At 44.0% G+C, this 22,399-nt stretch overlaps 1 protein-coding gene across 3 annotated transcripts in view; it reads left to right on the top strand.

Moving 5' to 3' along the window:
- Dock8 (dedicator of cytokinesis 8) overlaps positions 1 to 15,378 on the top strand; it is a 180,370-nt gene extending 164,992 nt beyond the window's left edge. For all 3 annotated transcript variants that reach the window (XM_042699402.1, XM_042699401.1, XM_042699403.1), the window contains 8 exons: positions 78 to 209; positions 901 to 1,035; positions 2,576 to 2,665; positions 5,779 to 6,015; positions 8,907 to 9,050; positions 10,680 to 10,786; positions 13,959 to 14,129; positions 14,517 to 15,378. In XM_042699402.1, the coding sequence (XP_042555336.1) occupies positions 78 to 209; positions 901 to 1,035; positions 2,576 to 2,665; positions 5,779 to 6,015; positions 8,907 to 9,050; positions 10,680 to 10,786; positions 13,959 to 14,129; positions 14,517 to 14,577 (1,077 nt within the window). In that variant the 3' untranslated portion in view covers positions 14,578 to 15,378. The remainder of the gene's footprint in view (positions 1 to 77; positions 210 to 900; positions 1,036 to 2,575; positions 2,666 to 5,778; positions 6,016 to 8,906; positions 9,051 to 10,679; positions 10,787 to 13,958; positions 14,130 to 14,516) is intronic.
- The last annotated feature ends 7,021 nt before the right edge of the window (positions 15,379 to 22,399 follow it).

Raw genomic sequence — 22,399 nt, 5'->3', positions numbered from 1 at the left:
TTGCATAATAAACATGGATTGTCCTTAAGTTGCCAGTGCAGTAAATTCGCTTTGGTTCTCTCGGTTCTATTCCCCAGGGAGGCCTGTACGAGATGGTGAACGAGGTCTACAAACTGGTCATTCCCATTCTGGAAGCTCATCGGGACTTCCGGAAGCTGACCTCCACGCATGACAAGCTACAGAAGGCCTTTGACAACATCATTAACAAGGTAGCCAGAGATCCTGGTCAGTGGGTGCTGTTACCTGGTGGTGGATACCTCGGTGTCAGAGTTGTTCAGCCCTACTTCACCTGTAGAGACTGGTTTTCCTTGAGCTCATCATTGCTGTAGCTCTTGCCCATTAAAGAGAAGGTTACAAGGGGACAGAGGTCCAGAATGCTGGGGGTGAAAGGAGCAACTTGAATCACTTTATAGCCAGAAAACATGAAGATCTTTCAAATGATCTTAACGTGAAGTCCCAGAAACCTTTCATGGGATTTCTTTTGGTATTATTTCCAAAGCTAATTAAAATACTAAATTTGCCTGACAGGGGGATTTCTGTTTACATCAGTTATAAGAATAAATGTCTGGCCAGCCACTGGTGACCCCCACCTGTAATCCTAGCTACTCAGGAGTCTAAGATCTGAGGATCATGGTTCAAAGGCAGCCTGGGCAGCAAAGTGTGTGAGATTCTTATCTCCAGTGAACTACTCAGAACAAACAGAAGTGGCACTGTGGTTCAAGTAGTAGAGTGCTACCTTGAGCTAAAGAAGCTCAGGGATAGCACCCAAGCCCTGAGTTCAAGCCCTAGGACCAGGAAAAAAAAAAAAGAACAAATTGTCTGTAGCACAGTAAGAGACCCTTTTAATCCAATGCATCTTCATACATCATGTTCAAAGAGAAATGTTCTTTTGTTGAACAGGATCATAAGAGAATGTTTGGAACTTATTTCCGTGTTGGTTTCTATGGATCCAAATTCGGTGATTTGGATGAACAGGAATTTATTTACAAAGAGCCTGCTATAACGAAACTTCCCGAGATCTCACATAGACTGGAGGTGAGCAAAGTCCTTTTGGGTGTGGACTCATACAATTTACAAAAACAAGTTAGAATGAGTCATTACAAAAAGAAAAAAAAATCAAAGCCAGGCACCCGTGGCTCACGCCTTAACCCTAGCTACTCAGGACGCTGAGATCTGAGGATTGTGGTTCAAAGCCAGCCTGAGTAGGAAAATCTGTGAGACTCTTATCTCCAATAAATCACTAGAAAACCGGAAATGGCGCTATGGCTCAAGTGGTAGAGCACTTGCCTTGAGCTGAAGAGCGCAGGGACAGCACCCAAGCCCAGAGTTCAAACCCCACGACTGACAAAAAATAAAAATAAAAAAATAAAATCAGTCAAGCATCAGTGGTTCATGACTATAATCCTAGCTACTCAGGAAGCTGAGATCTGAGGATCATGGTTCAAAGCCAGCTCAGGCATGGAAAGTCTGTGAGACTCTTATTGCCAATTAATCAGCAAATAGCCCGAAGTGAAGCTGTGTGGCTCAAGTGGTATTGTGCCAACCTTGAGCAAAAAAAGCTAAGGGACAATGCCCAGGCCCTGAATTCAAGCCTCAGTACCATGACAATGAAGAAGAAAACCAAAGGGTAACCCCTAAAATGAGACCTCAGGATGAAGTCCCTGACCTGACAAGAACCAAAACTATAGTTCTTGTTTGCTATTTCTTTGAGCGTGGCCTCGTAGTACTGGAAAATGATAAGTTCTTGTGTTGCCTGATTGCTCCAGGCATTGCTCATCCCTGCCAAATAAGACAAGCCAATTTCATCCAGAGGCCATGGCCTGAAGACCTGGGCAAACATGCCCCATTGTTCAGTTCATGAGAAAGAAAGTTGGCCATTCACCCAGACCACTTGTCCCCTTACTAAGAATTTCGAGGTGTGGATTTTATCTTCTTGTAGTTTATGGCTTGCCACATTTGTGACAACAGTGGTAACTGCCAAGCCCCTTGGATACCAAATGCAAGAAGTAAGTAGTGTCATTGAGTCTCAGGAAAAGTGATGATGGAGAGGGAATTCAAGACTGAGTGTATATCGGTGGAGAAGCATTGGCTAATGGATGGTGCTAGACTTCTTTATATCTTTATTTATGTCTCAGGAAATGCTGCACTTTGCTTCTTAGCTTAGAAGGACTGTCAGTAATCAATGCACAGATTCTCTCTTGTTCTTATTCCAAATTCACTCTACTTCTGAGAAGATGAAGAGTTGCCTTATGTTAAAAATGACCTTTTTAGCCTGGTGTTAAAGACTCATGCCTGTAATCAAACTACTCAGGAGGTTGAGATCTCAGAATTGTGGTTCAAAGCCAGCCCAGACAGGAAAGCCTGTGAGACTTTTCTCTCCAATTAACCACAAAAAAAAAAAAAAAAAAAAGCTAAAAATGGAGCTGTGATTCAACACTACCCTTGAGCAAAGAGAAGCTCAGGAAACAGTGCCCAGGCCCTAAGTTCGAGCCCTATATATACACACACATACACACACACTCACCCTCACTTGCACACACATGACCTTTATAACCTAATGGTTCCTCTTATCTAGGGATTTTATGGCCAGTGTTTTGGTGCAGAATTTGTGGAAGTGATAAAAGACTCTACTCCCGTGGACAAAACTAAGTTGGATCCTAACAAGGTATGGAGAGATTTTTCTAAAGATCTTTCTAAAGAAAACTTAACCACCTCTGAGCGCCCCCCCCTCCCTTATTTGCTCCCTTCTGTCTGTCATTTACATGCAACCAAATATTTTCTTAGGTCCCGCTGCTGGTTGGTAGGGTCTTAAAGAAATCATACTTCACAGGAACTATGGTAGGAGCTCTCGCTTATTAAATACCACCTGTGTACCACCACTGCCTTCCCCTTTTTACATTCGCCCTTCATTTCAACCTCCAGTAGCCCTGAATAGGTTTGGCTGTTCCAATATAAAACTGGATGAGAAAATGGAGGCATGGAAATGTTTACCAACTTTTCAAGATGATGCAAGAAACAGACTCCAGTGTGGAAGCTCATCGGCAGGCACCCATGCCAATGAATCACTGCTCTTTTCTGCCAATGAAACCTGTAAACTCTCTATTTCAAACATGTCTTTAAAAAAAAAAAAACCAATTCTCAGCCAGGCTCAGTGGGTCATTCCTATCATCTTAGCTACTTGGGAGATTGTAGAACTGTATTTCCAAGCCAGGCTGGGAATAAAAGTTTGTGAGACTCCATCCCAACCAATGGCTGGGCATCATAAGGGCCTACCTGCCATTCCCAGTGACACAGTAAAGCAAAAATTGGAGGACTGTAGCTCAGACCAGCCTGAGCATAAAACAAGACCCTATCTCCAAAATAACCAGTCACACCAGGTATCAGTGGCCAGTAATCCCAAAGTGGATTGTGGTTTGAAGCTAGCCTGAGCAGGAAGGTCTATGAGACTTGTATTTCCAATTAACCACCAAAAAACAGAAATGGAGCTATGGCTCAAGTGGTAGATTGCCAGTCTTGAGCAGAAAAAGCTAGGTAGAGCACCCAGGCCCTGAGTTCCAGCCTCAATATTACAGCAATCTAACCAGCAAAGATCAAGACCACTTTTCGGAGAGGATAAAGGCATTTTATTGCCAGGGACTCAAGACCAGTGTCAGAAAGGGTTTGGATCACCAAGGAGGGGAGCTGGGTTTTATACAAGCTGGTTACACACATAAACAGGCATTCATCAGAAAATCAATGCGGGGGGTGGAAGGGAGGGAGGGAAAAGGGAGGTGTGACATCTACTCAGGGCCAGGTGTGCAATTTCTACCTCGTGGGCCTTCTGTAATCGATCCATATAGCCCCACCTGGTCCCACGGAAACCCACATTCCAGTGGGCAGCCTCACCTAGCCACATTCTGCCAAATGGCTGCTGGAAAGTCCTTTGCCAGGAACGTAGTTACTAGGGAGGGGTAACTATGTCTGCGTGAACACATGATAAAACATAACACTACCCCTGCTCTCAGTTGGTCAGGCTCACTCACAGTACCAACCCTCTAAGCACTTGTGACCAGCAGAAACACTGCAGAAGCTTCTCCATTAGCATGATCAAGACCATCTAATCCCTGAAGCTCTAGACCAGGGACCAGGGATGAAGCCCAGACCTACTTTTTATTGTATACAGGCAAGCAGAGGACAGGTTCTAAAATGTGGGAAATAGGTCACTTAAGTGCAAGGTGTTACTAAGGACTGGATTTGATGGCCATTGAGCATCTGGTAGACCTGCAAAATAAAAGACTCAAACATCACCCTTACTTCTGCAAAGATGATGCAAATAAGAGGAACTGGCCAAATTGAAGAGTTTGTTTTTCTATGTGTGTCAGAAAACTTGCTCATTAACACACAATCCTTAGCCTGGGATAGAAAGCAATAACTGTGATGAGTTGAACTGAGCTTCAGATAGAAATGGCATTTGGATTCCTTTGGAGGAGAGACCTGGCTGGGTACCCATGGTGACCTCTCTAATACTAGGGGCCCTCTCCCCATTAAGATCCCCGAGGTAGGTCATGAAAGCGCAGAATGAGAACCTGACTCCAGAATGACAACCAGATTTCATTGTACTAAGTAGTGATTTATGGTCTGAGGTCAGTAGTTCTGCCCAGTCAGTACTCACTGCCATTCTTCTTTAGTTTGTTTTTAGCCTCCTTCAGCCAGTCACTGATGGCTCATGCCTGTAATCCTAGCTATTCAGGAGGCTGAGATGGGAGGATTGAGGTTTGAAGCCAGCCTGGGAAGGAAAGTCTGTGAGACCCTTATCTCCAAGTAACTATCAAAAAGGCAGAAGTGGAGCTGTGGCTCAAGTGGTAGAACAGTAAACTTGAGAAAAAACAAAAAACCCAAAAAAATTCAGAGTCAGCATCCAGGCCCTGAGTTCAAGCCCCAGGATGGACCAAAAAATAGAAATCTTCATTAATAATTACATATACTTAAATGAAATATATGTAATAAAAATTCACTACTTTGGTGTTTATTTCTAAAGTTCTGACACACACACATATCTATATATTTGATATATGTATATATATGTATATATATATATAACACATATCTGTATACAAACACACACGTATCTATACCATACCACTATGGTAAGATGTAGAACATTTTGTTCCATTGCTCAAATATTTCCCTATACCTGTTTGCAGTCTCCACTTGTATCTCCTGATAGACATGCCTATATTCTATATTTACAGCTTTGCTTTTTCTAGAACAAATTATTTATTCATTACGAATAAATAAATGCAGCCAAGCAGTGTTTGTAAATACCCATCTGGGATTCATCCATGCTGGAGTACTTCCCTTTTCAGTGCTGAGTAGTCTTCATTTGTGCAAATGAAGGGAAGGCACGGGGGGGGGGGGGGGGGGGGGGGGGGGGGGGAGAGGGGGCCGGGAGGGAGAGCGGGTAGTTTTGTCAGTGGGGAAGTTCTGACTGCTCTTCCTCCATGCTAGCACTTGGTGTTAGCACTCTTAGTCTCCCTTGAGTGTCTCCATAGCTCTGGAGAGGAAAGTTTGTGTGGAGGAAAGTGGTTTGCAAATGCACCTTCCTTCCCTTCTTCTTGGTCTTTCTCCTCCTGGGATGGAGAGAAGTATGGCAGATTTTGAATTCCCACCGAGGACAGTCAGCCCTGGTATCTTTGGGGATGTGCTGGGGTCATGGGGTCATGTTTGCAGAATGGCTCAGCTCACCCCTTCCTCCCTCCCCTCCCTCCTCTCCCCTCTCTCTCTCCCCCCCCCCCCCAGGCCTACATACAGATCACTTTTGTGGAGCCCTACTTTGATGAGTATGAGATGAAAGACAGGGTAACGTCCTTTGAGAAGAATTTCAACCTGCGCAGGTTCATGTACACCACGCCCTTCACCCTGGAGGGGCGGCCTCGCGGAGAGCTGCACGAACAGCACCGGAGGAACACGATCCTCACCACCATGCACGCCTTCCCCTACGTCAAGACCAGGATCAGCGTCATCCACAAGGAGGAGGTAATGGCTGGGCAGCAAGGGCCAGCTGGTGACTCTCCTGCAGAACACAAGCCGGAGTGTTCCCTCACTCAAACTGCAGTGCGGTCTAAAGCAATTGCATTCGAAATGTCATTAGAGTTAACCTCAGGGCGCCAAGGAGTCCTATTTAGGCAGCTATGTTTTGTTTTGTTTTGTGCCAGTTCTAGGGCTTAAACACAGAGCCTGGACATCATCCCTAAGCTTTTTCACTCAAGGCTGGCATTCTTCCACTTGGGCCACCTCTCTACTTCCAGCTCTTTGGAATTAAAGAGTCTCAGCGACTTTCCTGCCCTGGCTGGCTTTGAACTGTGATCTTCAGATCTCAGCCTCCTGAGTAGCTAGGGTTACAGGCAGGAGCCACTGGTGCCCAGCGTAGGCAACTATGTTTTATAGCACTATTTTCATTCAACATGTAACACTGTAAAGTCATATCTGTACGGTCAATATGTTTACATACTTAATTACCATATGTAATATTTAAACCATTTAATTTCATTATGAGCACATACAATATATATGTTTGGCCCTTTCACATTTGTGAAGTCAGTCAACTGTGAACTGAAATCGTTTTAACAAAATATTTCTGAACACATGCAGTTGTTTTTCTTGTCATTCTCTGAACAATGCAGTATAACAGCTATTCACATAGTACTTGCACTGTGTTACTGTTGTATATAATCTAGAGATGCTTTAAAGTACAGAAAAGATGTGTAAATACACTATATCATTTTATTGGAAATCTTGAGCATCCTCAGATTTTGCTACTTAAACTACTCAGGGCCACATGCTCTTCTTTTGGTTTTTCTGCTTAAGGTTGGTTCTCTGCCCTTTGAGCCACCTCTATTTCTGGCTTTTTGATAGTTAATTGAAGATAGATTTATCAGATTTATCTGCCCAGGCTAGCTTTGAACCTTGATCCTCAGATCTTAGTCTCCTGAGTAGCTAGGATTACAGGCATGAGATACTGGCACTTAGCAAATAGAAGACTTTATTCATTTAGTAGGAACCATCAAGAAAGCCTTTCCAACTTTAGAATTTTTCAAAATTATATATACCATCAACATTGTCATTTTCTTTAAAACACCTACAAGGTACACCCAAATGTCATCTCTTTTATATGGGGCCTTGTTGCAATTATGAGCTGAGAATCACAATTCTGCATTATCTTTCTTGTCTCAACCACACCCATTGTGCATTGTCCATGATGTTCAGTTTTGCTTTCTGCAAAGCAGGAGGCCTTAAGAAGCCTTGCTAAACACTAGGAGAACAGAATTCTGCATTTTTAGGTTTTTGACCCTAGCCTTCTACCTAATGTGATAGGAATTTTTATCACAACTCACTTTTACATCTTTCCCAAGCATTTAACTTGTCTTTGTAGAAACGACTCTTCTTTCCACACCCATAATTCATCAGTTTGTGCATTATTTAATTAGATTTGGTCATTAACAAGTAACACAGAGATGATTGGTGACAATCTACTCCATCAGGCCAGAGCCCCAGGGGTTAAGAACTGTGGAAAGGAGTCCCCCAATTTATACTGAGCTAGTGAACACCCCGCCCCCCAAGGAGACTTTGCAGAAGCCAGAGAAGCCTGGGAACCCAGTCCAGAGAAACTTTATTTAGAAGGCACTGCTTATTACTTTGGACTTTTGAGCACTAATGTCTTCTAGGCACAGCACTGGAGCAAACTCATTGTGATTTTAAAATATTTTCACATCTTTTCTTGGCTATTCATTAAGGAAATATATCAAAGTACTATACATACTATACACTGGAGGGCCTAAAGTGCAGATGTGTGTGACCCCATAGTTCAAGAGGTGTTCAAATTAAGGTGTTGGTGGGGTTGGTTCCTTTTGAGGAGTGGGAGGGAGAATTTGTTCATGCCTGGCTTCTTCTCCTTGAGATTATTCATGACACCTTCCTTCTTTACACACTTGTGTCAACCAATTAGGTCCCTAATAAACTCAGTGCAGCTCAATTAGCTAATTGAAATGCTATCTCCAAATAGGGCCCTATTCTGAGCTATTGGAGGTCAGGAGTTGAACATATAAATCTGGCTATAGGAGAGGCCTGGGCAGTACTCAGTACATCACATTCAGGAAGGACCCTGCATCAGCAGAACTTAGCAATGAGGGATTAGCCTTGATGCAGAATCACCTTCCAGCAGAGTTGGAGACTCCCCAGGTAATGCCAGTGGTCCTGAGGAGAAACATGTTGAGTGCTTCCTTACCCCATTGTAACGACTAATTTGTTCAGTAATAGGAAAAGCAATCTGACAGCATAGGAAGATTGCAGGCTGTGACTGTAGACACAGGTGTGATCAAGTAAGGTTTTCCCACTTACTCCCTGGGTCACTGTGTGAAACTTAGCATTTAAATTTTCATTTGACTGCAAAATAGAGAGAACAGGAAGATGCTTTAAAGCAATACTACATCATAGTGGCTCAAACCTGTAGTCCTAGCTTCTCAGGAGGTTGAGATCTGAGGATCAGGGTTTAAATCCAGCCCAGGGCAGGTAAGTCCATGAGACTCTTATCTCCAATTAACCACCAGAAAACCAGAAGTGGAGTTGTGGCTCAAAGTGGTAGAATCCTAGCCTTGAGTGAAAGAGCTCAGGGACAGCACCCAGGCCCTGAGTTAAAGCCCATTGACTGACAAAAAATTAAAATAAATGTGTGTATGTGTGTACGTGTGTACAATGCTCCAGACATAGAATCATTCAAGACATAGGAGGCCCTTTCTTCTTAACCAGTTCAGATGACTCATCATCTTCCCTTAGCTACTCCTTCAAACCCAGCTCCCCTCTCTGCCTTAGGCCAGTCTGTGGCATGTGAGAGCAGACAAGGACTTACTACAATCATGTCTTGTGTTCAGCTTGTTTTGACTCCGATTGAAGTTGCCATTGAAGACATGAAGAAGAAGACCCTTCAGCTAGCGGTGGCCATTCACCAGGAGCCCCCTGATGCAAAGATGCTTCAAATGGTGCTACAGGGCTCTGTGGGGGCCACAGTAAACCAGGTGAGCAGAGCCAGCTGGTCCCACATGCGTAGGAATTTGGCTACTCTGTACCCTTCTTGCTAGGGTTCTTCAAGAATCGAATGTACCTAGGAATACTATTCTTACACTTAGCCTCAGCATTTGAACAATGTAAAATTCTTTCGGGAAGCCATCTTGTCTGCTTCACAACTCCAGATAGCAAAGAAATCTCTGGAGAAGAGTGCACCAAGTTTGAGGTACTGTTTTTCTTAGACAAGTACTTGGGGCCCAGAACTGGCCCAAATCTATGATCCTGTTCAAGAGTGCTGAGTGCTACTCTGTGTCTTAGGCACAATTATTACAGGCTTGGGACTAATCTAAAAAAATGCCTGTAAACAAAGAAGGAAAGGGTCTGAATCATCAAGCTCCTGGATCAATCACCAGAGAGATGTACTCTACATCCCAAGGGCTTGACCAGTAGCAACCTGGGACAAGGCTCCCTGGACCACTTCAACCAGACTAGATCTTCTCAGATGTGTTAGACTGCTAACTCTTGGGCTCAGTATGGAGCTAAGGCACACTCAGATGGAAGAAGGTACAAGATTGAAACACCCTATGCAGAAGGCTTCTTAGTAAACTCTATATCCAGTGGGGCCCCTTAATATTGCTTCTATAAAGCCAGGCGCTGGTGGCTCATGCCTGTAATCCTAGCTATTCAGGAGGCTGAGATCTGAGGATCACAGTTCAAAGCCAGCCCGGTCAGGAAAGTCCATGAGACTCTTATCTCCAATAAACCACTAGAAAACCGGAAGTGGCGCCGTGGCTCAAGTGGTAGAGCACTCGCCTTGAGCTGAAGAGCACAGGGACAGTGCCCAAGCCCAGAGTTCAAGCCCCACAACCGACCAACACAGAACAAAACAAAATATTGCTTCTGTATCTACTTATGCCCACACACACATCCACCTTCAAAACTTCCATGAACCTCATAACTCTTTCCTCCTTGAGCCCATCCTCCATCTGAAAATGTGCTGTCATTCCAGCTAGAGGCAGAGGATGTGAAGCAGGAGGCTTGAGGGTATGGCTCCAGAGGTCAAATGCTTCCCTAGCATGCATAGGCCCTGGGCCCAATTCCCATTACCAGGGAGAAAGAGACAGAAAGTTCAGGAAAAAAGAGAGGAGACATGACTTATGTTTCCAAGATAAAGACATTGAGAACATTGCTATTGGAAGTCCCAACGATCAGATGAAAAAGGAAACTTTGTAAGTACTCAGCCACAGGCTAGATGAGTACTCCATAGATCTGTGACTCCATCAGCGTTGGACAAATAGCTAGGTGAATATGAATTAAGACATCAAGGCCATCCCCAGTTTGAATACTCTTTCTTCAGTGTAGTGAATTACCTTTATGTTTGGAGGAAAACCATGGGTAGTGGTATATAGGCTTGAGAAAAATACATTTTTACCAATGTATTCTCCAAAAATTCCCATGTTCCTCCTAAGAATCATTTTCCTGAGAAGCTCAAGACTTGATTATTTGGGGATTTTTTTGTTTGTTTTAGACACACTACCAAATGAAATGTTCAACCTAAGAACTCCCTCCAACATTTTCTCCCAAGTAATGTAACTTTCTTTCCAATGTCAGCATTGTTTGCTTACTTTCTTCTCCATCAGGGACCACTGGAAGTAGCCCAAGTGTTCTTGGCTGAAATTCCAGCTGACCCAAAACTCTATCGACATCACAACAAGCTGCGACTGTGCTTTAAGGAGTTCATAATGCGGTAAGGGTGCGCATGGAGGTAACTTCAGTTCAGCAGTGGTTCTTTCAATGTGGATCCCAGACCAGGAGTCCAGTGTCACCTGAAAACTTACTGAAAAAACAAATGGGGCTAGGGTGTTGTTCAGTAATACAGTGCTTGCCTATCATGCATAAAAAGCCCTGGTCTCCATCCCAAACATCACAAAGATAAATGAATAGAAGAAAAGGCAGTATCTCAAGTAGGATTCACTAGATCTACTTGGACCTACTAGGTCAGATAGGGTGGAAGTAGTGCTTACCAATTAGTGATATCACAAGCCCCCTGGTGATTCTGATACACACTGAAATTTGAAAACTACAATAATAATAACAATAACAATATTAACAATGACAATATTCCTTGTTACCAATAAATAACTAATGCCTACACTATCAGCTGCCTCCTGTCTGTTGTGGCTTATGGACCTCAAAATCACATTGAAAAGCAGACGGCATCTTCTTCCTCATTTTACAGTAGAGAAATGGAATGGCAGATGATTTTACTTAGGGTCACACAGAGTTGAGTACAAACCAAGTGTTGTAAATCCAAATAGCCTGCTAGTAATCTGTGGATACATTCTAGTTCCACAAGTTCTGACCTTGACAAGCTTAGTAATTTCCCAAGTTATATAACCACTTATTTTAGCCTCAATGGAGAGACAAAGACACGGTTCTGAAGCTGGTCTTGTTCAAAGGTCTCACCCAGGGACACAACCCCCAGGTCAGACCAACTTCATCTCTGCTCCTGGATTCTGCAGTTAGCTCAACCTGGATAGGAAGCAGGTCTTTGACCAAAGCCTTGCAATCCCTTTTAGTATAGACAAATATATCCAGTGTCCTGTAGCTCTACATAGAATGAGTAGAAGCCAGGCATAGTAGTTCGTGCCTGTGTAATCCAGTTATTGAAAAGTAGAGACAGAAGGATGGTGAGTTCAAGGCCAGCCCAGATAGTAGTTAGTGAGCCTCTATCTCCAAAGCAATAAAGAAGAGGACTGAGGGTGTGGACAGAGTGCTTGTCTCACATGTGGGAGGTCCTGAGTTCAATCACTAATACCCAAAATAAGCCAGCAGTGAAAGGTGTGATGAGAGAGAAAATCAGAAAGATGCATACCAATATGTCTTCTCATTCCAAACTTTACAGCAGCATGCCAATTATAGGAATAGTCTTCACTAGCCGATGGGGAGGAAGGAAATTAAAAGTCAGTAAAGCTAGGCCACTCTTAGGAAAATGGTTTATATCATAAAGATCACCAGAGTCTTACTTATTAGTAACACAATTATGAAGGATTGCATGTCAGCTAAATGGCTATCATCTTTTTATCCCTTAAAGGTCTATTTATTTGTAGAAAACAAAAAGCAAGACTTTCATGTGTATAAATAACATGACTTTCGTCTTTGACATGTAGTATATTATGTGGGAGACTTTGGAAACAGCAGGTTTCATGGTTTGCAAAGTCAAGTAGTCACAATGAGTTTTAGAGATTTTTTTTTTTTCTTTTTTGGAGAGGGGAGGGGAGGTCAGTCATGGAGCTTGAACTCAGGGCCTGCGCACTGTGTCCCTGAGCTCTTTTGCTCAAGGCTAGTGCTCTACCACTTTGATCTACAGCACCACTTCTGGTTTTCTGGTAGTTAATTGGAAATATGAGTCTCATGGACGTTCCTGCCTGGGCTGGCTTTGAACCCCGATCCTCAGATCTGGAGCTAGGATTATAGGTGTAAGCCACTAGCACCCAGGTTTTGAAGACCTTTTCGTTGTATTTAATGCTTTATGGTTTCACCACAGTGAGGCTAGGTTTAGATCTGGTTTTGTTCATTAGAGAATTGGTGTCTTTATTTTCTTTACTCTGGAAAATTATCCGCCATTATCTCTATAAATATTGCCTCTTTCTCATTTTCCACGTGCCTAAGGGTTCTATTAGGCGTGAATTTGGCCTCTATATTGGAACTTCATACCTCAATCTTTTCTTTTTTTTAGTTTTTTAAAATCTCTTTGACAACTTCCTTTGTTCTATCATATATTTTGTAAGTTCTCCAGTTGTGCCTATCTTATCTTATTCATTGAACTTGTCCATTGAAGATTTTCTCCATTTTAGTGACCAAATTTTTATTTCTAGAAGGTCCTAGATTTTTATTTAATCTTGGGTAGTATGCCTTTTATGACCTCTATACTAACTTTGGTTTTTTTACATTGTTGTGTTTTCTCTAATACCTTTTTTCCAGTACTGTTTTGTCAGTTTTCCATCATTATGACAAAAAAAACCCACACACACACACACACACACACACACACACACACACACACACACACACACACACACACACACACACACACACACACACACACACACACACACACACACACACACACACACACACACACACACACACACACACACACACACACACACACACACACACACACACACACACACACACACACCCCTGAAGCCAGGAGCTGGTGGCTCACACCTGTAATCCTAGCTATTTGGGAGGCTGAGATCTGAGGATCACCGTTTGAAGCCAGCCTAGCCAGGAAAGTCTGTGAGACTCTTATCTCCAATAAACTACTCAGAAAAAGCTGGAAGTGGCACTGTGGCTCAAGTGGTAGAGTGCTAGCCTTTGAGCAAAAGAAGCTCAGGGACAGAGCCCCGGCCCTGAGTTCAAGCCTCAGCGAGACCAGCAAAAAAAAGAAAGGAAAAAAAAAAAAACCTGAGAAAACCAGCTTAAAGGAGGAAAGACTTGTTTGGGGATCACAATCTTGGACTGTTTAACTCTCTCTTGGTGATTTGAGTTTAAGGCAATCAGAATGGCTTGATGGCTGAAGTGTGTGGTGGAAGAGGAGGTTATTCACTAACGGGGCTGTGATACAGAGTGACAGACAGTCACTCCTTTCAACTTGGTCCTACCTCCTAACTTGTGTCACTTCTTAACACACGATCAAATTATGAGTCTATCAATGGGAGTTATACTCCAGTCACTTCCCCAGAGCCCATCAATTGACAAGAAGTTTTTAGCACAGGGCCCTTGAGGACATTTTAGATCCCGAGGCAGTCCAGAAGTGTTAACATCCTGTCTTCATCCCCACATTTCTAAGCACTTCAAACTCCGATGGAATAAGCCCTCTCTTTTCCCCTCCCCGATGGCTTCCATCTCAGGTGTGGCGAGGCTGTGGAGAAAAACAAGCGTCTCATTACGCCCGACCAGAGGGAGTATCAGCAGGAACTCAGAAAGAACTATAGTAAGCTGAAAGAGAACCTCAGGCCTATGATAGAGCGGAAAATTCCAGAACTCTACAAGCCCATATTCAGAGTTGAGAGTCAAAAGAGGTAAGAAGGAGGCCAGTCAGACCTCCGGTGCAGTCCACTGAGGCTGACGCTGCTGCTCTTGGAGGGCGGTGGGAACTCCCAGGTTGAGAGAAGGGCCTAGAATTGAAGAGCCCGCCCAGCCCCGTGTGGTTTGTGTGAGTCCTGCCTGTCCCCAGCTTTCCCCTTGGCCTCTTTCAGGCAGCCTCTGCTTTCTTACTGGCCTTGGGCCACCACAATAGCCGGCCTTGGGCATTTTGTTTCTTTGGACACAGTGTAATGAGGTCATAGACCATCCCTTTATTCTCTTATTTAATGAGAGCATGTCCCTTTCTGGTACGTAATTTCTTCTCCCTCCCTCGCTCTTTTAAAGGCTAATCTACTGCCATTCTCTTTCTGCTTCTCTTTCAGGGACTCCTTCCACAGGTCTAGTTTGAGGAAATGTGAAAGTCAATTGTCACAAAGCAGCTAAGGACAGTCACCTTCGCCCACAGAGACTGAAGCCTGAGAGGGACTCGGTGGTACTGAAAACACAGGACACCAGCGGTCCCCAAGGCGGCACATACTCCCTGCCCAGAAACCTGGGGGGCCAAGGAACCATGGATGATGCCCAAATATACTCTGACCAAATCTTGGCCATGCTGGGGGTGGGGGGAGACAGGTCATCAAGGATGACTGTATATTTATTAAAATGCATTTTTTTTACAATGTTGGACAAAAGAAAGCATAAGTTGTTCCTACTGAGTGGTCAGTAACTTGGCCTCCGAAGAAATGATTTCCTATCTGGTCTGAATTTGAATTCACAGGGTAAACTCAACTTGTGTAGGGAAAAAGGAGAAAAGTTACCCACCCACCTAATCCAACTCAACTTTCCTGGTCTCCCCTTTTCATAGGAAGGGAAAACAGATTCTAGGAGAGATTTCAATAAGTCTGCAAGGGGAAGCCTCCGAAACCGAATCATCATGATGGTTGGAGTTCCGAGACTATTGAATAGACTATTAGTGAACATGTTACCTTCTTAGCCCTTTGGTTATGGCGGGACTGCTTGTATAGTTAGCTTTGCTTTATCATTAGTGATGTGTTGACATCATTTGCATTTGTAGAGGAACGCACTGGAAGCACTGTTTAGGAGTTACATGGTACTGGGTATTCCCGTCAAGCATGGCTGGAACTTCACTCCTGTAAGTGAAGCAATCCTCCTGTCACATGTTGCTATTTTTCCTTATGTCTGTCCTCACCCTCTTTTTCTCCTCTCTGGGACCAAGTGTATTTTTGATAAAAAAAGATAATACCTCTGCTTTTGTGTGAGAACATTGTCCAGTCTTCTGCTATAAAGTCTCTCCTTTTGACAGTGTACTTTAGGAAAAAGCTGAACAAAGTTCTTGTTTGAGGATTAAATTATATATTTTTAAATATGACCAATGACCTTGACTGATAACTAAAGATGGAATAAGAATGGCAAACAAAATGTGTGTCCTTCCTTCTGTTATTCAGACAGCTCCAAGTATAGCTTCAGAGAAGAAGGGTCTTAAGCAATGCTATCCAGGGTGATACCTTTAATCTTGATGGTCATGGAAGGCAATTTCATTTGGAATTCCAGAACTTTACACTTATATTATCGGGTAGGCATTAATTCACGTTAATTAATTCACATTAGTTCACATTTTTAACTAAAGCTTACTAGTTTAAAGGCTATACTTTTCATGTTTTAGGCGTTTATAAAGCATGTTATGCTCTTAATTGCTTTCTTAAGTGATTGCACATAATGTTTTTGTTTTTGTTTTGTACTGGTGCTGGGGCTTACACTCTTGCTTCCCTTTTTTGCTCAAGGCTGGTGCTCTACTTCTTGAGCCCCACACCTCCATTTCCAGCTTTTTTCTGGTTAATGGGAGATGAGAGTTTATTGGATTTGTCTGCCTGGGAAGGCTTCGAACTGTGACTCTCAGATCTCAGCCTCCTGAGTAGCAAACATTGAAGTATGAGCCACCTGGTGACATTTTAACTCCATGGGTATTTAGTACCATCTCTGTGGGAGACACTGATCAAGAAACATTGTCACTGACTTCCAAACTCTTGCAGTTCAATGAGGAAGATCATATACCTGTGTGGACAGCCACCCATCAAACCAGGTTAGAACAGAGCCTACAACAGATCACCTTTTCTGAGTCAGGACAGCTACCATTACCAGTACTTCTGTTCTAAAACAATAGGAACAACTAGGCATCAGTGGTTCATGCCTGTAATCCTAGCTACTCCAGAGGTTGGGATCTGAGGATCACAGTTCAAAGCCAGTCTAGACAGCAAAGTCCATGAGACTCTTATTTCTAATTAACCACCAAAAAGCTGGAGGTGGAGCTTTGGCTCACGTGGTAGAACACTAGTTTTGAGCAAAAAGGCTCAGGGACAGTGCCTGGGCCTGAGTTCAAGCCCCAGAACTGACATAAGAAAGAAAGGGGGAAAACGACAGTTGCTAAGATACACAGGGCTGACTTTTCACTCTAAAATCCCTAACCCACTAGGAATAAAATGTGTTTAGATATCTGGAACCAGTCTAGGCCATCGTTTTCATCCCTTCTTCCAACATGGTGGATACGTGTGGCGTCCAAAGGCAGGACCCTGCATTGCTCTATGTCTGTTCCTTCGCCCATACTCAACACACAAAAGACAGTAAGTATTGTTGACCGAATCAGTGAATGAACAAAAAAAGACTTCTGCCCAACAGAAATGCGGTGCAAGCCACTTCCTTTAAATTCTCTAGTAGCCATATGAAAAAAAAATCAGAAAAAAGCGATCAGTAACTCTTATCTGTGGAACCCAATCTATACAAAATACCACTTGGACAGGTCCTCCAGTCTTAGAAGTGAGGTAAGTCTGCTGTGCGTCCACTACTTATAGCATTCCTTGATTAGGATTCAGTAGGTCCATCTCAAGAGCCAGGTGGGACCCCCTGGCTACCCTGTTAGAAACAGTGCTGTTCTAGAAGCTTCCAACTTTTCTAACTTGATGCCTGTGATCTGAGGGCTCAGCATTGAAGTAATCAAAGCAGCGAGAACAGTGAATAAAGTAACGCTTCCCTTGAGAGGACCAAGGGCTCATCTAGGAATGAGATGGTAAGTTGGAGAGCGCATGCTCTGATGGTGCCCGGGTGTGGTGCAGCTGCTAACTCCTGGCTGTCTATCCTAGACACTGTCATTGTTATTTAAATAACATTCTTTTTATTTATTGAATAAAATTATTTACGTAATAGCATAAATAACCTGGACTGGTTTGCAACTTATATATTCTAAAGATGTTGTTAGGAAGGAAGCGTCGTATGCATTTTACCTTTTTTTAATTTTAATTTTTTTTCATGCCAGTCTCAGGCTTGAACTTAGGGCTTTGGCAGTTGTCCCTTTTTCTGCTAAGCCGGATGCTCTACCACTTGAACCACTGCTCTACTTTGGGCTTTTTGATGGTTGATTGGAGATAAGTGTTTCATGGATTTTCCTTCCCAGGCTGACTTTAAACCTTGATCCTCAGATCTCAGCCTCTTGAGTAGTTAGGATTTTAGGTAGGAACCACTGATACTCAGCTTTCTTTCTTTTTTTTTTTTATTTGGGGAGGCTTGTGCTCAGGTTCTGATACTCTCAGTGTGTGTGTGTGTGTGTGTGTGTGTGTGTGTGTGTGTGTGTGTGTGTGTGTGTGTGTGTGTGTGTGTGTGTGTGTGTGTGTGTGTGTGTGTGTGTGTGTGTGTGTGTGTGTGTGTGTGTGTGTGTGTGTGTGTGTGTGTGTGTGTGTGCGCGCGCTGTGGGGCTTGAATTCAGGGCCTGGGAGTTGTCTCTGCACTCTTTGTCTCTAGGCTAGTGCTCTACCATTTTGAGCCACAGCTCCACTTCCATTTTTTGAGTGGTTAATTGGAGATGAGTCTCACGGACTTTCTTGCCCAGGCTGGCTTTGAACCTCGATCCTTAGATCTCAGCTTCCTGAGTAGCTAGGATTACAGGCATAAGCCACCAGCACCTGGCCTGCTTAAGCCATGCCTCCAATTTCTCAATTAAGATTTTTGTTTTCTGAAAAGTAGAGAAATGTAATGCCACAAGAGTGCTCATGATTCCTCAAGTTCAAGGATGCAGCTGCCACTAACCATATAAGAATCTCAGAAAATTGAAACACGAATACTACATAGACCTGATTGACTTGGCTTCAACTCTGTCGTTTCTATTCTGTAAGGCATGCATTCCATGAAAATAGATTTATAAAGGAAGCAAACTTGTAGGGCTGTCATTGGAAAGTATGGGTGCAAGTATGTCTTCAAAGACAGGGCACTAGTGTTGTTCTTTGTGTTTTTAAGTGTTATCTTGTTGTAAGCTGCTATAAACAAACCAAAACAAAAAAGTTTTGAAAGAGTCCATGAATCTTCCCAGAATGCTGGTCATGTTCAGAATATAAACATACTTCCTATCCTTTTTGTGGGGCTTAGCACACTGTCTGCAAGTCTCTTTTCACATCATGGATATAAGTGTCAGCTTTAAAAAAAAAAAAAAAAGCAGGGCTGGGAATGTAGCTTAGTGGTAGAGTGCTTGCCGACCATGCATGAAGCCCTGGGTTCAGTTCTTCAGTACCACATAAACAGAAAAGGCTAGAAGTGGCACTGTGGCTCAAGTGGTGCTTACCTTGAGGAAAAGAAGCTCCGGGACAGTGCCCAGGCCCTAAGTTCAAGCCCCAGGACTGGCAAAAACAGCCAACTGCTGGTGGCTCACGCCTGTAACCTAGTTACATAGGAGGCTCAGATCTGAGGATTGCAGTTCAAAGCCAGCCCAGGAAGGAAATTCTGAGAGACTCTTATTTCCATTAACCACCCCAAGTGCTGAAAGTAGAATAGTTGCTCAAGTGGTAGAGTGCTAGCCTTGAGTGGAAAAGCTCATGGACAGCTCCCAGGCTCTGAGTTCAAGCCCCAGGACCAACATTCAACAACAACCCTACAACGAATAAAGGCATATGGGGTTTATTGGTAAGATACTAGTCTGTTTGAGTACCAAAAGTGTCTGGACCCAAAGATGAGATATCCTGGTTCCCTATTTTTCCATTCTATAGTGTCCAACTTTCCCTTCTTCTCTGAGCTTCAGAATCTTTTCGCTGTGAAAGAAGAATAAAAGTTAATCCACTTTCTTCCAACCTACTAGGAACTCCAATGAGATCATTAATGCATGAGCACACGCTTCGGAAAATCAAAAGTGCTGCCCAAAAGGTAAGACAGTACTTTTTACCACTGACACCCTCAGAAAGTTTAGACAGCGCCCCATGCATTGCATCCGCTACTGGCAGGATTTTGTCAAAATCAGGCCAAAGGTGCAGGCAGGACAGAGGCCTTACTTAACCAGAAATAAATGCTCAGTCTCTTTCCACTGGCAGTGCCCGTGTTCCATTGTTTGGCAAAGGCCTTGGGGTAGAGGGAAGAAAGAGTTATCAGTGGAACTAAAAGGACATACAATGGCGCCTGGAAACCCAACCGGACCAGCTTCCCAGGTCTCCCTGTGCAGCATAGATTCCAGTGCATTCCTGGGGAAGGTAAATACACGCAGGGCAGCAGCCCACCTGTGTCCACCTAGCCTGGAAGTGCCCCCTGGGAGAATCAAAACACACTGAGCTTCTACTTGAAACCAAGCCACTGGCCGGCAAGTTTCCCAGTTGAATAATAAGGAAGAAAGACAGGACTTGGCAGCCATGACGGATTTGCAATCATTAAACTGACGTTGCTGGGTCAGAAGGCTGAGATTTTTGTCTCCAACCTCCCCGGGGCTCCAGTCCCTGAGCTATAACTTTGCAGGCCAGAGTGAATGTTTCTGGATGCATATTAAGCAAGACGTTTCTAAAGAGGATTGCGTGGAACCCAGTAATCAAGAAAAACTCTCAATGGCTCTAATCCACAGAGAACTGAACCACCGTGGCCAGCTCAGGGGTTTAAATAGAGCTCAGAGGAATTGAGGCTCCCTGGGGTTCTGTTGCTGCGCATGCGCATAGTGTGCTGCAGCCTGGGCTGGACGTTAGTAAAGGAGGTGCTAATCAGTGCTGGTCAGCAAGGCCTGAGGGTTGTGTTGTTGTTGTTGTGTTTTTTCCAAGAGGTATGACACTCCGCAAAGAGAAGCAGGAATCAAGGAAAGTTAAAAATCTTGGCAAGTATGCAGCCCTAAAATTTCCTTCCTGTAGCCTCTCCAATTGGGAGCCCAGGAAGTTTAGATAAATGTGTCTTTCTTCTTCTTTTTTTCTTTCTTTCTTTCTCTCTTTATTTCTATGCCAATCCTGAGACTTAAACTCAGGGCCAGGTCCCTGAGCTTCTTTTGCTAAAGGTTAGCACTCTACCACTTACCACTTGACCCAAAGATCCACCTCTGGCTTTTTGGTAGTTTATTTGAGATAAAAGAGTCTCACAGGCTCCTCCTGCCTGGGCTGGCTTTGAACTGTGATCCTCAGATCTCAGCCTCCTAAGTAACTAGGATTACAGGTCTGAGTCATGAATGGGTCTTTGAAATGAAAGGGTCAAAGGAAGTAAGAGGTAAAACCAGAGAAGGATGTCCACCTGGGCCCTGGCTTGAGCACTTCTTCTGGTTGCTTATGTTAATGGTAAGTCCACACTGGAGAACAAGCCAAAAAGGAGTTCCTGCAGTAATGAGGGTACAAGGACCCACCCTGCCCCTTTAAGAGAACAGCCCACCCTACCCCACTGGGGTACATGTGGAAGTTGAGGAGAGGTCCTGCCCTTTCTTACATCCTGGCTCCAACTTAGAACACAGTCACAACACTTGCTTCTAGAAATCTCCATCCTTTCCCTCCCACCATTCAACTTCTCTCCAGTTTTTATATGTGAGTAGGTTTGTCCTTCCATTTGTCTGAGAACAGGAAGTCTCTCCCTCTCCCTCCCTCCCTGCCTCCCTCTCCTCTCCCTCTCTCTCTCCCTCTCTCCCTCCTTCTCTTCTCCCTCTCTCTCTCCCTCTCCTTCTCTCTCCCTCTCTCCCTCCCTCTCCCTCCCCATCTCTCCTCCTGTCTCTCTTCTCCTTCCTCTCTCCTTTCTCTCTCTCCTTCTCCCTCTCCCTCTCTTCCTTTCTTTCCCTCTCTCCCTCCGTCTCTCCCTTTCCCTCCTCTCTGAAGATCAGGAAGTTCTTATCCAAATGGACACTGGCAGACCTGGGCTGACAAGAGAGAACTCTACATAGTCAACATTCTTGCCATTGTTTTTCCAGCCAGGGGTAGTGGCACTTAGACCTGTAATCCCAGCAGGAAAAAGGCTGAGGACTGAGGATCACAAATTCCAGGTTCACTTGGGCTATATAGCTAGAGCTTGTTTAATACTTTTTACTGTAGTACTCGATCTTTTATAGAAGAGGGTTCATAGCCCCCTGCCCAGAGCCTGAAGGAGCCTTTTAATCTGTCTCAGGCTTAGTACATGAGGGGACAGGAGCAAGCCAAGAAGAACTGGGACTAACTCCTTGGGCACAAGGAATATTAAGAGTAAATCTCCAATTCCCCCTCAGGCCCAAACCCTGAGTTAATTGGCGTTCAGGAGCTGCAGCTTTGTTTGACTGTGAGGAAGACTTCTCTCCTAAGGGCCTGAGGCTGTCTCACACCTAATTGTTAGCACTTGCTAAATAGCTGATAATCAAGCACAGCCTTTCGTTCAGGTTATGGGGAACTGCTCTGCCCACAATCTCTGGAAGAGGCAATTCTGAGTGGGACTGGCTGACCAAGGTATGACCCCAGAGAGACTAGGTGTAACCTCAGGTTAGCTGAGTCGTGGTTACACCTGATTTCTAGGAGGTTTCTAAAACCTCTTTTTTTTTTCTGGGGGAAGTTATCTGCATCCTAGCACAGCACCCCACTGTTCACCAGAATGCAGAAAACAGGAAATGGAAGGAGGGGGGAGAGATTTGCCTGCTGTTCCCATAAAATGACTTTGGACCTTAGAATGCCGTGAAGTGATATGAGGCCAGTTCCAAACAAAGTGTTTCTCTTTCAGGGCTTGAACTCAGAGCCTTGTGGTCGCTAGACAAGTGCTCTAACACTTGAGCCATACTGCCAACTTTTTTTGCTTTAGTTTGGGGAGGAGTAAGATTTCACTGAGGCCAGGTGCTGATAGCTCACACCTGTAATCCTAGCTAGTTTAGGAGGCTGAGAACTGGGGATCATGGTTCAAAACCAACCAGGCAGGAAAGCCCATGAGACTCTTATGTCCAGTTCACCACCAGAAAACTGGAAGTGGAACTGTGGCTCAAAGCGGTAGAACGCTAGCCTTAGAGGAAAAAGAAAAAGTTCAAGGACAA

The sequence above is a fragment of the Dipodomys spectabilis genome, unplaced genomic scaffold (assembly GCF_019054845.1).
Source record: "Dipodomys spectabilis isolate Male_0828 unplaced genomic scaffold, ASM1905484v1 ptg000241l, whole genome shotgun sequence".
Classification (NCBI taxonomy): domain Eukaryota; kingdom Metazoa; phylum Chordata; class Mammalia; order Rodentia; family Heteromyidae; genus Dipodomys; species Dipodomys spectabilis.
This window is presented reverse-complemented; position numbering and strand designations above follow the sequence as displayed.